This window comes from Megalobrama amblycephala, linkage group LG8, assembly GCF_018812025.1.
Source record: "Megalobrama amblycephala isolate DHTTF-2021 linkage group LG8, ASM1881202v1, whole genome shotgun sequence".
Lineage (NCBI taxonomy): Eukaryota > Metazoa > Chordata > Actinopteri > Cypriniformes > Xenocyprididae > Megalobrama > Megalobrama amblycephala.
Window position 1 is genome coordinate 30,205,348 of NC_063051.1, and position 15,746 is coordinate 30,221,093.

At 38.0% G+C, this 15,746-nt stretch overlaps 1 protein-coding gene across 1 annotated transcript; it reads right to left on the reverse strand.

Moving 5' to 3' along the window:
• Positions 1 to 155: 155 nt before the first annotated feature.
• ccdc80l1 (coiled-coil domain containing 80 like 1) lies at positions 156 to 13,174 on the reverse strand. Its single transcript, XM_048200475.1, is given in 8 exon segments — positions 156 to 1,054; positions 1,163 to 1,246; positions 9,025 to 9,128; positions 9,217 to 9,368; positions 9,461 to 9,597; positions 9,676 to 9,832; positions 11,417 to 11,624; positions 11,626 to 13,174. Coding segments are annotated over 8 exon segments (2,232 nt in total). The 5' UTR covers positions 12,729 to 13,174; the 3' UTR covers positions 156 to 767.
• Between the last annotated feature and the right edge of the window lie 2,572 nt (positions 13,175 to 15,746).

Below are 15,746 nucleotides of genomic sequence, written 5' to 3' on the forward strand. Positions count from 1 at the left end.
CTACAAAGTTACAAGCATATTTTATTACACTACCTCAGAATGTCCAGTAGAGGGCAGTGGAGAAATTCCAGATAAAAGAGCCACACAAAATGTTCCCAGAATACTGAGGACTAATCTACAAAATTGTGGCACAAAATACACATAAATAACATAGATTTTTCCTCATTAGCAATGAATATTTTTTTTATTTTCATAAATGTATAGCTAAAAAAAACTGCATGCACACATGCAAATACATTCAAGTAAAAGTCAGAATCAAAAACATTAACAGCACTTCATCTATCTACAATCATCTACCTAATGACAAGAGTGAATCTACATGAAAAGTTGAAAAAGTTTTTGTCGGTTGGAGTTTTAAAAGACTTGAAGTTTGAAGGTTTTCAATTTGAAATAGTTTAAGTTTTAGTTTAGTAGTTTTAAAAGATAGATAGATAGATAGATAGATAGATAGATAGATAGATAGATTTGAATTTTAAAAGTTTTGGCTCATTTGAACATTCCGTCAATGTAAGTCTATGGGAATTTTCTGAGTTTTGATCCGCTTTTTTTAGGAAACCGTAAGTATGAACGGTCTGAAAAGATACAGCACATGAAGTCAGTAGTAGATCAGTTTTTTTTTCAAGCCAACTTAAATATAAGTTTCCACAAAACAGCATATAAAATGAGGTGGTCATTGTACCATTTAGTAAGAAGTTTTCTGACATTTGAAACTATTCACACTTTTCCCTGTAGGAAGTGCACAGGCTCAAAGTCATTTCCCTCTGTTCTTAATAACCGTAACCTCGATGATAGCCCTCATGGTGACTGTAGTCATCGTCTGGGCACCGCATGCCGAGAGACTGCTGGATGGCCATCTCCTGCCTGCGAAGCTGCATGGAGTCCACCAGCTCGTAAATGATTGACATGGACCACATAGGGGAGGGGTACCAGGATTTCACATTGCCGTCTTTCCCAACGAGCAGCATGGAGAAATACTCTTGGCTGATCTGGAAGTAGTTTCTGATGTCCTGCACCAGCGGGGCCGAGAGGTCCTCACGGTCCACTGAGGAACTTCCTGTAACGCAAACCACAGTTTCCTCAGGGTTCTGAAGAATAAAACAGCATTACATCTGAGTTTCAGCAATAAAAATGAGTTCATGACAAAACAAGTCGCTAATCTCACCATTTATGGGATAGAGCTCCAGGACTCCACTCATATCATCCAGGGTTTTTCCAATAATTTTCAGTACAGATATATGACGCAGCCCTGTGAATTTATAAAATTTTTTTAGGTGTGGTTGATTATGATTTTTACTTTTTTAACTTTAGTTAGTGTGTAATGTTGCTGTTTGAGCATAAACAACATCTGCAAAGTTACGACGCTCAAAGTTCAATGCAAAGAGAGATATTTTCTTTTACAGAAATCACTGTTTAAGGACTACAACAAATGGCTGGTAGGGACTACAACGAGCCTCTTCCTGGGTTGGTGACATCACTAACCCTAAAATTGACATAAACCCCACCCCCCGAGAACACGCAACTAAGGGGGCGGGGCCATGTTGGGCTGCTTTAGAGAAGAGGAAGAGTTGTTGTAGTAGAGTGTTGTTTTCATGCCGACATTTTACGCTGGACTGCTTCATAAACGAGGGTCAATTCAACACTGGATTTGCACAAAAGATTAACATGACGGCACATGCTAGTGGATGAGTTGAATCAACTCCACAGCAACTATATAAATTTATCCACTAACCATTCAGAAACATCCAGTTTCATTCTAAAAGTTGTAACTTCTTCCTGAGGCTCTCCATCAGTGTCGACAGTGTTACTGACAATCCTCATTTTGGCTGCGTGAGATTCTCCAGCTTTGTTGTTGTTGAGCTGTTAAAGCTCCGCCCTCTTCTGGAAAGGGGGCGGGAGCAGCAGCTCATTTGCATTTAAAGGGACAGACACAAAAACGGTGTGTTTTTGCTCACGCCCAAATAGGGGCAAATTTGACAAGCTATAATAAATGATCTGTGGGGTATTTTGAGCTGAAACTTCACAGACACATTCTGGGGACACCAGAGACTTATATTACATCGTATAAAAGGGGCATTATAGGTCCCATTTAATTTAGAGCTGCTCAGAAAAACTAAATAACAAAAGCTGACTTATACTATACACCAGATTCAACAGAGAATTTTCACAGAGATGTTCTCTGAAACATGTATGCGATTTGCATTAAAGACGTCCGTTGTTGTTTTTCGTTCTAAAACGGGCCTTCATTTACGAGGGCATCAATCAAGCTGTCGTGCCCCAGAGAGGAAGTGGTCTCTGTTGGATCGCTACGCACGACTCAAACATCCACACATCCCCCTGGATTGTCAAGAATGCAGAGAAAGATTCTTAGCAATGTTCCTACCTCCAAAATAGCTAACAAAAGAGCTGTAAATGGACTGCGTCATCCTATTTTTATTAGTGCTGCCATTCCTCAGAGCCATTTGCAATTGAGGGTTCTTGTGCAGATAAGAGCTGGTTCCAATTAAAAGACCCAATGAACCAATACCATATGTGCATTTCTATAAGCTCTCTGGAGAATCCTCTGGCATCTGACTTGATCATTTCCTAGTGCAAATAGTTTTTTAGGTTAGGTGTCAGTTGTTAAATTGGAATTATGGGGTTGTTTGAAAGTCAGACATCCAGGTAGTGTACAATGCACTTGTGTCATGCACTTTTGATTGGAACGTCCAAACAAATTCCAGCTGCTGACGCTATCGCATAGGGTGTTGACCGGTCCGGACCCCGAATTTGTTTACAAATGCTTAACATGGAATTTTAGAAAACAAAAGTGTCTAGTTACATAAACAAGTAGAAGTGATGTTGATACAGCAACGCTCTTAGAGCTTTCTGCACACAGTTCACACAAAGGTACTCTGGTCCTCATAGGTCACAAATGACTGAAATTTTCTTTTTTTTTGCTTCATCGGACACTTGGTTGACTTTTGTCGAATTAGCTATGTGAACACACACACACACACACACACACACACACACAAAAAAAGTTTTTGTGTTACACAGATCCTGGGTCAGACATAACAACCCAGTGCCGTAATAACCCAGTATTTGGGTAGTTTTTTGTGTTACCCAGATCCTGGGTCAGACGTAACAACCCAGTGTTTGGGTAGTTTTTGTGTTACCCAGATCCTGGGTCAGACGTAACAACCCAGTGTTTGGGTAGTTTTTGTGTTACCCAGCTCCTGAGTCAGACGTAACAACCCAAGTGTTTGGGTAGTTTTTGTGTTACCCAGATCCTGGGTCGGATGTAACAACCCAGTGTTTGGGTAGTTTTTGTGTTACCCAGCTCCTGAGTCAGACGTAATAACCCAGTGTTTGGGTAGTTTTTGTGTTACCCAGATCCTCGGTCAGACATAACAACCCAGTGTTCAGGTAGTTTATGTGTTACCCAGATCCTGGGTCAGACGTAACAACCCAATGTTTGGGTAGTTTTTGTGTTACCCAAATTATGGGTCAGACGTAACAACCCAGTGTTTGGGTAGTTTTTGTGTTACCCAGATTATGGGTCAGACGTAACAACCCAGTGTTTGGGTAGGTTTTGTGTTACACAGATCCTGTGTCAGACGTAACAACCCAGAGTTTGGGTAGGTTTTGTGTTATAAAGATCCTGGGTCAAACGTAATAACCCAGTGTTTGGGTAGTTTTTGTGTTACCCAGATCCTGGGTCAGACGTAACAACCCAGTGTTTGGGTAGGTTTTGTGTTACACAGATCCTGGGTCAAACGTAATAACCCAGTGTTTGGGTAGTTTTTGTGTTACCCAGATCCTGGGTCAGACGTAACAACCCAGTGTTTGGGTAGTTTTTGTGTTACCCAGATCCTGGGTCAGATGTAGTAACCCAGTGTTTGGTTAGTTTTTGTGTTACCCAGATTATGGGTCAGATGTAACAACCTAGTGTTTGGGTAGTTTTTGTGTTACCCAGATTATGGGTCAGACGTAACAGCCCAGTGTTTGGGTAGGTTTTGTGTTACACAGATCCTGGGTCAAACGTAATAACCCAGTGTTTGGGTAGTTTTTGTGTTACCCAGATCCTGGGTCAGACGTAACAACCCAGTGTTTGGGTAGTTTTTGTGTTACCCAGATCCTGGGTCAGATGTAATAACCCAGTGTTTGGGTAGTTTTTGTGTTACCCAGATTATGGGTCAGACGTAACATCCCAGTGTTTGGGTAGTTTTTATGTTACCCAGATCCTGGGTCAGACGTAACAACCCAGTGTTTGGGTAGGTTTTGTGTTACACAGATCCTCTGTCAGACGTAACAACCCAGTGTTTGGGTAGTTTTTGTGTTACACAGATCCTCGGTCAGACGTAACAACCCAGTGTTTGGGTAGTATTTGTGTTACCCAGATCCTGGGTCAGATGTAGTAACCCAGTGTTTGGTTAGTTTTTGTGTTACCCAGATTATGGGTCAGACGTAACAACCTAGTGTTTGGGTAGTTTTTGTGTTACCCAGATTATGGGTCAGACGTAACAACCCAGTGTTTGGGTAGGTTTTGTGTTACACAGATCCTGGGTCAAACGTAATAACCCAGTGTTTGGGTAGTTTTTGTGTTACCCAGATCCTGGGTCAGATGTAATAACCCAGTGTTTGGGTCGTTTTTGTGTTACCCAGATCCTGGGTCAGACGTAACATCCCAGTGTTTGGGTAGTTTTTGTGTTACCCAGATCCTGGGTCAGACGTAACAACCCAGTGTTTGGGTAGGTTTTGTGTTACACAGATCCTCTGTCAGACGTAACAACCCAGTGTTTGGGTAGTTTTTGTGTTACACAGATCCTCGGTCAGACGTAACAACCCAGTGTTTGGGTAGTTTTTGTGTTACCCAGATCCTGGGTCAGATGTAGTAACCCAGTGTTTGGTTAGTTTTTGTGTTACCCAGATTATGGGTCAGACGTAACAACCTAGTGTTTGGGTAGTTTTTGTGTTACCCAGATTATGGGTCAGACGTAACAACCCAGTATTTGGGTAGGTTTTGTGTTACACAGATCCTGGGTCAAACGTAATAACCCAGTGTTTGGGTAGTTTTTGTGTTACCCAGATCCTGGGTCAGATGTAATAACCCAGTGTTTGGGTAGTTTTTGTGTTACCCAGATTATGGGTCAGACGTAACATCCCAGTGTTTGGGTAGTTTTTATGTTACCCAGATTATGGGTCAGACGTAACATCCCAGTGTTTGGGTAGTTTTTATGTTACCCAGATCCTGGGTCAGACGTAATAACCCAGTGTTTGGGTAGGTTTTGTGTTACACAGATCCTCTGTCAGACGTAACAACCCAGTGTTTGGGTAGTTTTTGTGTTACACAGATCCTCGGTCAGACGTAACAACCCAGTGTTTGGGTAGTTTTTGTGTTACCCAGCTCCTGAGTCAGACGTAATAACCCAGTGTTTGGGTAGTTTTTGTGTTACCCAGATCCTGGGTCAGACGTAACAGCCCAGTGTTTGGGTAGTTTTTGTGTTACACAGATCCTCGGTCAGACGTAACAACCCAGTGTTTGGGTAGTTTTTGTGTTACCCAGATCCTGGGTCAGACGTAACAACCCAGTGTTCAGGTAGTTTTGTGTTACCAGATCCTGGGTCAGACGTAACAACCCAGTGTTCGGGTAGTTTTGTGCTACCCAGATCCTGGGTCAGACGTAACAACCCAGTGTTCAGGTAGTTTTTGTGTTACCCAGATCCTGGGTCAGACGTAATAACCCAGTGTTTGGGTAGTTTTTGTGTTACCCAGATCCTGGGTCAGACGTAATAACCCAGTGTTTGGGTAGTTTTTGTGTTACCCAGATTATGGGTCAGACGTAACAACCCAGTGTTTGGGTAGGTTTTGTGTTACACAGATCCTGGGTCAGATGTAATAACCCAGTGTTTGGGTAGTTTTTGTGTTACCCAGATCCTGGGTCAGACGTAATAACCCAGCGTTTGGGTAGGTTTTCTGTTACGCAGATCCTGGGTCAGAAGTAACAGCCCAGTGTTTGGGTAGTTTTTGTGTTACACAGATCCTCGGTCAGACGTAACAACCCAGTGTTTGGGTAGTTTTTGTGTTACCCAGATCCTGGGTCAGACGTAACAACCCAGTGTTCAGGTAGTTTTTGTGTTACCCAGATCCTGGGTCAGACGTAACAACCCAGTGTTTGGGTAGTTTTTGTGTTACCCAGATCCTGGGTCAGACGTAATAACCCAGTGTTTGGGTAGTTTTTGTGTTACCCAGATCCTGGGTCAGACGTAATAACCCAGTGTTCAGGTAGTTTTTGTGTTACCCAGATCCTGGGTCAGACGTAACACCCAGTGTTTGGGTAGTTTTTGTGTTACCCAGATCCTGGGTCAGACGTAATAACCCAGTGTTTGGGTAGTTTTTGTGTTACCCAGATTATGGGTCAGACGTAACAACCCAGTGTTTGGGTAGTTTTGTGTTACCCAGATCCTGGGTCAGACGTAATAACCCAGTGTTTGGTAGTTTTTGTGTTACACAGATCCTCTGTCAGACGTAATAACCCAGTGTTTGGGTAGGTTTTGTGTTACCCAGATCCTGGGTCAGACGTAATAACCCAGTGTTTGGGTAGTTTTGTGTTACACAGATCCTGGGTCAGACGTAATAACCCAGCGTTTTGGTAGTTTTTGTGTTACACAGATCCTCTGTCAGACGTAATAACCTAGTGTTTGGGTAGTTTTTGTGTTACCCAGATTATGGGTCAGACGTAACAACCCAGTGTTTGGGTAGGTTTTGTGTTACACAGATCCTGGGTCAGACGTAATAACCCAGCGTTTTGGTAGTTTTTGTGTTACACAGATCCTCTGTCAGACGTAATAACCCAGTGTTTGGGTAGGTTTTGTGTTACCCAGATCCATGGGTCAGACGTAACAACCCAGTGTTTGGGTAGTTTTTGTGTTACCCAGATCCTGGGTCAGACGTAATAACCCAGTGTTTGGGTAGTTTTTGTGTTACCCAGATTATGGGTCAGACGTAACAACCCAGTGTTGGGTAGTTTTGTGTTACACAGATCCTGGGTCAGATGTAATAACCCAGTGTTTGGGTAGTTTTTGTGTTACCCAGATCCTGGGTCAGACGTAATAACCCAGCGTTTGGGTAGGTTTTCTGTTACGCAGATCCTGGGTCAGAAGTAACAGCCCAGTGTTTGGGTAGTTTTTGTGTTACACAGATCCTCGGTCAGACGTAACAACCCAGTGTTTGGGTAGTTTTTGTGTTACCCAGATCCTGGGTCAGACGTAACAACCCAGTGTTCAGGTAGTTTTTGTGTTACCCAGATCCTGGGTCAGACGTAACAACCCAGTGTTTGGGTAGTTTTTGTGTTACCCAGATCCTGGGTCAGACGTAATAACCCAGTGTTTGGGTAGTTTTTGTGTTACCCAGATCCTGGGTCAGACGTAATAACCCAGTGTTCAGGTAGTTTTTGTGTTACCCAGATCCTGGGTCAGACGTAACAACCCAGTGTTTGGGTAGTTTTTGTGTTACCCAGATCCTGGGTCAGACGTAATAACCCAGTGTTTGGGTAGTTTTTGTGTTACCCAGATTATGGGTCAGACGTAACAACCCAGTGTTTGGGTAGGTTTTGTGTTACCCAGATCCTGGGTCAGACGTAATAACCCAGTGTTTTGGTAGTTTTTGTGTTACACAGATCCTCTGTCAGACGTAATAACCCAGTGTTTGGGTAGGTTTTGTGTTACCCAGATCCTGGGTCAGACGTAATAACCCAGTGTTTGGGTAGGTTTTGTGTTACACAGATCCTGGGTCAGACGTAATAACCCAGCGTTTTGGTAGTTTTTGTGTTACACAGATCCTCTGTCAGACGTAATAACCTAGTGTTTGGGTAGTTTTTGTGTTACCCAGATTATGGGTCAGACGTAACAACCCAGTGTTTGGGTAGGTTTTGTGTTACACAGATCCTGGGTCAGACGTAATAACCCAGCGTTTTGGTAGTTTTTGTGTTACACAGATCCTCTGTCAGACGTAATAACCCAGTGTTTGGGTAGGTTTTGTGTTACCCAGATCATGGGTCAGACGTAACAACCCAGTGTTTGGGTAGTTTTTGTGTTACCCAGATCCTGGGTCAGACGTAACTCAGGTGTTGAGTTATTTATCATGGGCTTTTAGTGCCCTCTTCAGGAGAGAGCAATGCATCTCCATCAAATTGGTGCATGTCTTCGGTAAAATACAGGTTTGTTTTATTATACATTTTATTTTTTCTAAAAATTCGTTATTGTTCTGTATATCGTTTTATTTTATGCAAAGCAACATACAGGGCGCGATGTGGGTCACCTAAATGAGTGTCGCGTCTGTCTTTTCGTGCGATGGAAACGCCTGATGCCTTGCATTAAATTTTATTATTTTATTCAAAAAGATACAGAATATAAATACTTAGGACATTAAAATATGTTCTCAGAATTGTACACTGATTATTTATGGACAGGTTATGGAGTCAGTCACAGCATTTTTCAGCTACGAGTGAAACGCAGGTGGCAGTCTGAAGTTATCAGTTCCCCCGCCGAACACGAGCCATCTCCGTTACGGTAGAAACAGGACAACAGAGACTGGTCCATTACACTTGAATTTCCTCTAAATGTTTAGTTTTTACTTCTAATATTTGTTAAACAAGATTAAATGTAGGCAATATGTATTAAAAAACGATGCTATACTATAAAATATAATCGAAAATAAAGGAATTATCATGCAAACCAGTGGTTGTGTGGAGTATTTAAAAAAGATTAGATGATTTAAGTTAATCCATAAACATTAATTCATGTATAAAGTAAAAGAAAAATAGCATGTATTATAGTAAAAATGAAACAACCCATTATGCTGGGTTAAATAACCCAATTTGCTGGGTAAAATTAACCCAACATGTGTTCTGTCCTATATTTACTCAGCCCTGACTTTTGGTGAATTGACACCACTGGTATTATGTTCACATTTAAAAGCGCATGTTTATTTCACAGTGGAAAATGCCCCTAAAAATGTCACTAAGGTTTATCCAAATGATCTCACCCAGATTGCAAGCCTGGCTATTGATGACGTAGAGCTGTTGCTGATAGGCCCATTCCTCATCACTGGGGCTGGATATTACAAACAGTCTCCGCCTCCAACGGAATCTTAAGAGACAATGACATGAGAAAGCATGCAGATGAGCATATATTCCTTATATTAATGCATTAAATAAATTAGAAAGTTATTCCGAACCTAGATAGGAAGTCCTCTAGAGATCTTGATTTATCTTCTTTCTTGCATGTAACCGCAAGTTTCCTCTGCTGTTCTATCTCTTTAATGCGAGTTGACAACGTGTCAATGTAGTCGAACACTGCTTTCATGACAATCGGGACTTCATATTGTTGCTGTGGAAACAATGAATGCATAATTTTGTGTTATAAAATTAGGTCAGAAATGATTAAATTTACATCTCATATAAAAGTTTTTTACATCACACCTTGACTTTCATGTCGAAGTCAGTCAGCACCATGTTGAAATCATTATAAACCATCCCAAAATGCTTCCGAAATGCTGTGATGAGGTCCTGGTTGATGAGGTCAGTGTCCGGCAGGCCTCGCAAGGGCTTATCCTGTTCTGTGTAAAAAAAAAAAAATCCAGATTGAAGACATTTTGACATTTTACAAACAAACAAAGACTGTAAGGAGCTCTGACCGGTCTGGTAGTGTTCAATCTTCATGGTACTGTTTGTGAGGGGCCCAAAGATGCTGATGATGGAAATTTTACGCAGGGCCATATCACACACTTGCTCCAGGTACTCATCCCGCTGTTCGCTGTACATGTGATTCTGCTCATCTGGAGCAGTTATTACCTGCAGACAAAGACTTGAGAAGATTAATAAAACACCCAGCATTTTTAGACATCGTTTCAGTGCATTTATGAACCAAAAATTATGCATTTTCATAATTATTTTTTAAGCATCAGGGCTCAACAGTAAGGATTTGTCCTAAGGTTTCTTGAATAAATAGAAAATTATTAATTTAAATGTATACATTATTTTTTTTTCTCATTTTAAATGTGTAATTTTACATTCATTTTTTAATATTCATTCATTTTAAAAAATGTAAAAATTTTCACACATTCTTTTCCATAAAAAGACAAAAACAAATTGATTGAAAATTATAAATGGAAAATTATGAATTTAAATGTATACATTTATTTATTTCTCATTTTAAATGTATACTTTTTACATTTATTATTTAATATTCATTTTAAAAAATACAATTAATTCATTTAAAAAATATTAAAATTTTCACTTATTTTTTTCTACAAAAAGACAAAAACAAATTAATGGAAAATAATAAATGGAAAATGTATACAATTATTTATTTCTCATTTTAATTGTTTAATTTTTACTTTTATTATTTAATATTCATTTAAAAAATCTAAATTCATTCATTTAAAAAATGTAAACTTTTCACACATTTTTTTTCTACAAAAAGATAAAAATAAATTAATGGAAAATAATAAATGGAAAATTATGAATTTAAATGTATACATTTATTTATTTCTAATTTAAAATGTATAATTTTTACTTTTATTATTTAATATTCATTTAAAAAAATACAATTCATTCATTTAAAAAAATGTAAAAAATTTCACTTATTTTTTTCTACAAAAAGACAAAAACAAATTAATGGAAAATTATTAATTTAAATGTATACAATTATTTATTTCTCATTTTAATTGTTTAATTTTTACTTTTATTATTTAATATTATTATTTATAAAAAAATCTAAATTCATTCATTTTAAAAATGTAAACATTTTCACACATTTTTTTTTTTCTACAAAAAGACAAAAATAAATTAATGGAAAATAATAAATGGAAAATTATGAATTTAAATGTATATATTTATTTATTTCTAATTTTAAATGTATAATTTTTACATTTATTATTTAATGTTCATTTAAAAAATTTAAATTCATTCATTTTAAAAATGTAAAAATTTTCACATTTTTTTCTACAAAAAGACAAAAACAAATTTATGTAAAGTTAAATGTATACATTAATTGTTTTCTCATTTTAAATGTAAAATTATGAATTTAAATTGTATACATTTATTTATTTCTCATTTTAAATGTATATTTTTTACATTTATTATTTAATATTCATTTAAAAAAATATATTAATTTAAATAAATATATTCAAATTCACATAATATTTTTTCTACAAAAAGACCAAAAAAATTATACATCATATATCTATCTGACAAGTTTAAAAAGTCGATAAGCAGAATTCCATGTACGTCAGAAAAAGTTTGGTGATGTGTAATGATCAAAAAAGTAAGATATAGTGCATGTGACAGTTTCGAACACTGACCCGAAACTCTCTCACACTCTTATGGTTGAGCCCTGAGCTACATCTCTAAATATCTCACAGCTACAATACGTACAATGAGCCGTCGTCTTCTCTGAAAGTAACTCAAAAATGTTTCCAAAGTTTTCTTTGGATTCGCTGTCTGGTCCACAGCAGCCCTTTCCTCAAAGACATTTTTTATCTGAACACTGGCATTTGTTTTTCCTGCATGTATCTTCTTTAAAGCCTTTTCAGGTCCATCCAGTCTTCTTCCTCCTTCCACCGTCAGCTTTAATGTTCCCCTTTTGGGTGGTAAATAGTTCTGTCTCTGGTTTATTGGGCCTCTGTGTGTCTCGTTCTCTCGGCAGTTTGCCCTTCTGTGTGGATGCTTGTGTTGGTGAGGCTGCAGTAGAAATCTTCAGGTGTTTTCCTTTATGTTTTCTGTAGAAGTTAGAGGTCACAGAGAGACGAGTAGTCGTGTGCGGATACGTTTGCGCCACTGTGGAGGGTACATTTGTAGTAGGTAGTATAGTAGTTGTAGTTGGAGGTGTTGTGGTTGTAGTTCTCAAGGTAGTCGTTGTTGTTGTGGTCATACTGATGGTAGTTGATATTTGTGCCTGAGTTATCTGTGTGGGCTGAGGGACCATGTGTCGCCCTGTCGCGTTCAAACCATCAGACTGCACGACCCGGCCCTCGACTCCAGCGCTCTTGCACTTTTGCACGAAGCCCTTTTGCCTGGCCTTCTCCAGTCTACGCATTGGGGTCTGGTCTATGGCTTCATATATCGCCTGCAGCTGAACAGGGTATGGGTATCGTTCCTCAACCTGAAGGGTCTTTCTCAGCAGCACCATCCCAAACTTACCATCCTCCAGCTTCAGGAAGCCCATCAGCCTGGGCACCAGGGCCGGATCCAACGGCTCCTCCACCAGAGATCCCTGATTTCCAATACGCCTCACCTTGCCTCCCATCTTCCCCTTTTCATGGAACATTATAATCTGCTGCATGTGTCGGTCCGCCATCTCGCAGTACACGTCTGGCTTCAGCAAGCTCATCATCAACCTGTAATAGACATCAGAGTCACTGGGAGCTGAAATGACCAGAACGCGTTTTTTACCTGCAAAACCAGCCAGGATGTTTATGGAGCTCGTCGTGCCCAATGGAGAAGATTGAAAAATAGCTTCTGGTCTTTGCCCTCTCCTGGCTGGAGGTCGTGAGGACTCCATGTTCTGAGGTTTCCTGAGTATATGTGTGTTTCCTCCAGAGGAGGAGAACTGTGTAAATCTACTTGTGTGCTTTTTGGCAAAAGAGTTTGATTGTGCATTTCCTCCATCTGATCCTGTGTATTTCAAATCTGATGCTTGAATCCATGCCAGAGTCAACAAAATGACATGTACCTGATGATTTTTCATTTCTGCTAATATGACTGCAACGTTAATACAAAGCAAAATTATGACACTGAATAGGCGAATATGTTTGATCGAGACTAGCCTAATAGTAAACAAACACCGAATAATAGTCTACATGTGTAGAATTTATATAACGAAAAACACTAAAAAGTACTTCCAACTCGTCTTCGGTGGAAAAATATAATGTCATAATCCAAAGCGAACGAGTTTGTTACGTGATTGAGATAAATCCGTTTGCATTCCCTCATTATAATATTCAGTTAGGTCAAGTAGTTTCCAAGAAAGACAAAGCAAAGCAAAACACTGTCAAATTTCTGTATCCTTTTAAAAACGGTGTGAAAAGCCCCTCAGAAAGCGTTCATCGTCTCCAGTACTTCACAACGCTCTCTGAGCTGCGCGCGCTGACTGAGATCTGGAAGAAAGTTCTGAACAAGCGGAGCTCACTGCCAGACTGACCACGCCCACTCTCTTTTGATATGCTAATAGCGTGCCTCGCTAATGTGTTTAGTGTTAACTTTGCATAACATCGTATTGCATAACATTGCATGAAATAGTGTTGTGAAAGGATTTATATGTCATTTTTAAAGATTAAATACCAAATTTTATTGATCACATATGTAATACTATGTATTGTTGCCTAATCTAATGTGCAAAAACAATAAATAAATAAATAAATTCACAAAATTATACATAAATAAATATATAAATAAATTAAATGTGCAAATAAATGCATAAATAAATATATAAATCCACATATTCCTGCATAAATAAATATATAAATAATTAAATGTGCAAGGAGATAAATAATTAACTAAATAAAACGAATGTTGGGGGAAAAATTTTTTTTTTAAAGGAAATGCTAAGCTACTTTTTTACTTTAAACTGTTTATTCATTTTTTTTTTTTTTTTTTTTTTTTTTTTTTTTTTTTTTTTTTTACGGAGCCCCGGACATGACATGCAGGAAAAAAATAGTAGGTTAAATCGATTTACCAATTCGTTCCCTCAATTTACTAAATCGTGCGCACGATTTACTATTTTGTTCTCTCGATTTATAAATCATGCACATGATTTAGTAAATAGAGGGAATGAATTAGTAAATCGATTTAGTAAATCGATGGAATAAAATGGTAAATCTTGCGCACGATTTAGTAAATTCGAGGGAATAAAATAGTAAATTGTGCGCACAATTTAGTAAATTGAGGGAACGAATTAGTAAATCGATTTAGTAAATCGAGGGAATAAAATAGTAAATCATGCGCACAAATTTAGTAAATTGAGGGAACAAATTAGTAAATCGATTTAGTAAATTGAGGGAATGAAATAGTAAATTGATTTAGTAAATCGAGGGAATAAAATAGTAAATCGTGCGCACGATTTAGTAAATTGAGGGAACGAATTTGTAAATCGATTTAGTAAATTGAGGGAACGAATTAGTAAATCGATTTAGTAAATAGAGGGAATAAAATAGTAAATCGTGCACACGATTTAGTAAATTGAGGGATAAAATAGTAAATCGTGTGCACGATTTAGTAAATTGAGGGAACGAATTAGTAAATTGAGGGAACAAATTAGTAAATTAAATTAATGATTTAGTAAATTGAGGGATAAATTAGTGCGCACAATTTAGTAAATTGAGGGAATAAAATAGTAAATCGTGTGCATGATTTAGTAAATTGAGGGAATGAAATAGTAAATCGATTTAGTAAATCGAGGGAATAAAATAGTAAATCGTGTGCACGATTTAGTAAATCGAGGGAATAAAATAGTAAATCGTGCGCACGATTTAGTAAATTGAGGAAATAAAATAGTAAATCGTGTGCACGATTTAGTAAATTGAGGGAATAAAATAGTAAATCGTGTGCACGATTTAGTAAATCGAGGGAATAAAATAGTAAATCGTGTGCACGATTTAGTAAATCGAGGGAATAAAATAGTAAATCGTGCGCACGATTTAGTAAAGGGAAATAAAATAGTAAATCGTGCGCACGATTTAGTAAATCGAGGAAATAAAATAGTAAATCGTGCGCACGATTTAGTAAATCGAGGAAATAAAATAGTATCGTGTGCAATTGTAAATCGAGGAAATAAAATAGTAAATCGTGTGCACGATTTAGTAAATTGAGGGAACGAATTAGTAAATCGATTTAGTATATTGAGGGAACGAATTAGTAAATCGATTTAGTAAATAGAGGAAATAAAATAGTAAATCGTGCACACGATTTAGTAAATTGAGGGAATAAAATAGTAAATCGTGTGCACGATTTAGTATATTGAGGGAACGAATTAGTAAATCTATTTAGTAAATCGAAGGAACAAATTAGTAAATCGATTTAGTAAATTGAGGGAACGAATTAGTAAATTGATTTAGTAAATCGAGGGAATAAAATAGTAAATCGTGCGCACGATTTAGTAAATTGAGGGAACAAATTTGTAAATCGATTTAGTAAATTGAGGGAAAGAATTAGTAAATCGATTTAGTAAATTGAGGGAAAGAATTAGTAAATCAATTTAGTAAATTGAGGGAACGAATCAGTAAATTGATTTAGTAAATCAAGGGAATAAAATAGTAAATCGTGCGCACGATTTAGTAAATCGAGGGAATAAAATAGTAAATCGTGCACACGATTTAGTAAATTGAGAGAACAAATTAGTAAATCGATTTAGTAAATCGAGGGAATAAAATAGTAAATCGTGCTTCAGACACTGAAGCTGCAGTCATTTGTTCACACATTTACTAGTTTCTACATGGTGAATGGCACATAGTGCACTATATAGAGGATAGGGAACGATTCAGACAGTGTGAACATGCTTTCCATTGATGCGAATGAAATCTGTTTTTGCATAGTGAACCGCCGCAACGTGAGCAGCACAGTCTGCTCCGGTTCAGAGACACGAGAGCACAGAGCGGATCATATGTGCGAGCCGGCACAGACCACAGAAGGTATCGGACCCGTTTGAATTCTGCTCAGAATGCTGTATATATAAGCGATATTAAGGACATTAGGAGGAGAAACTGTTAGA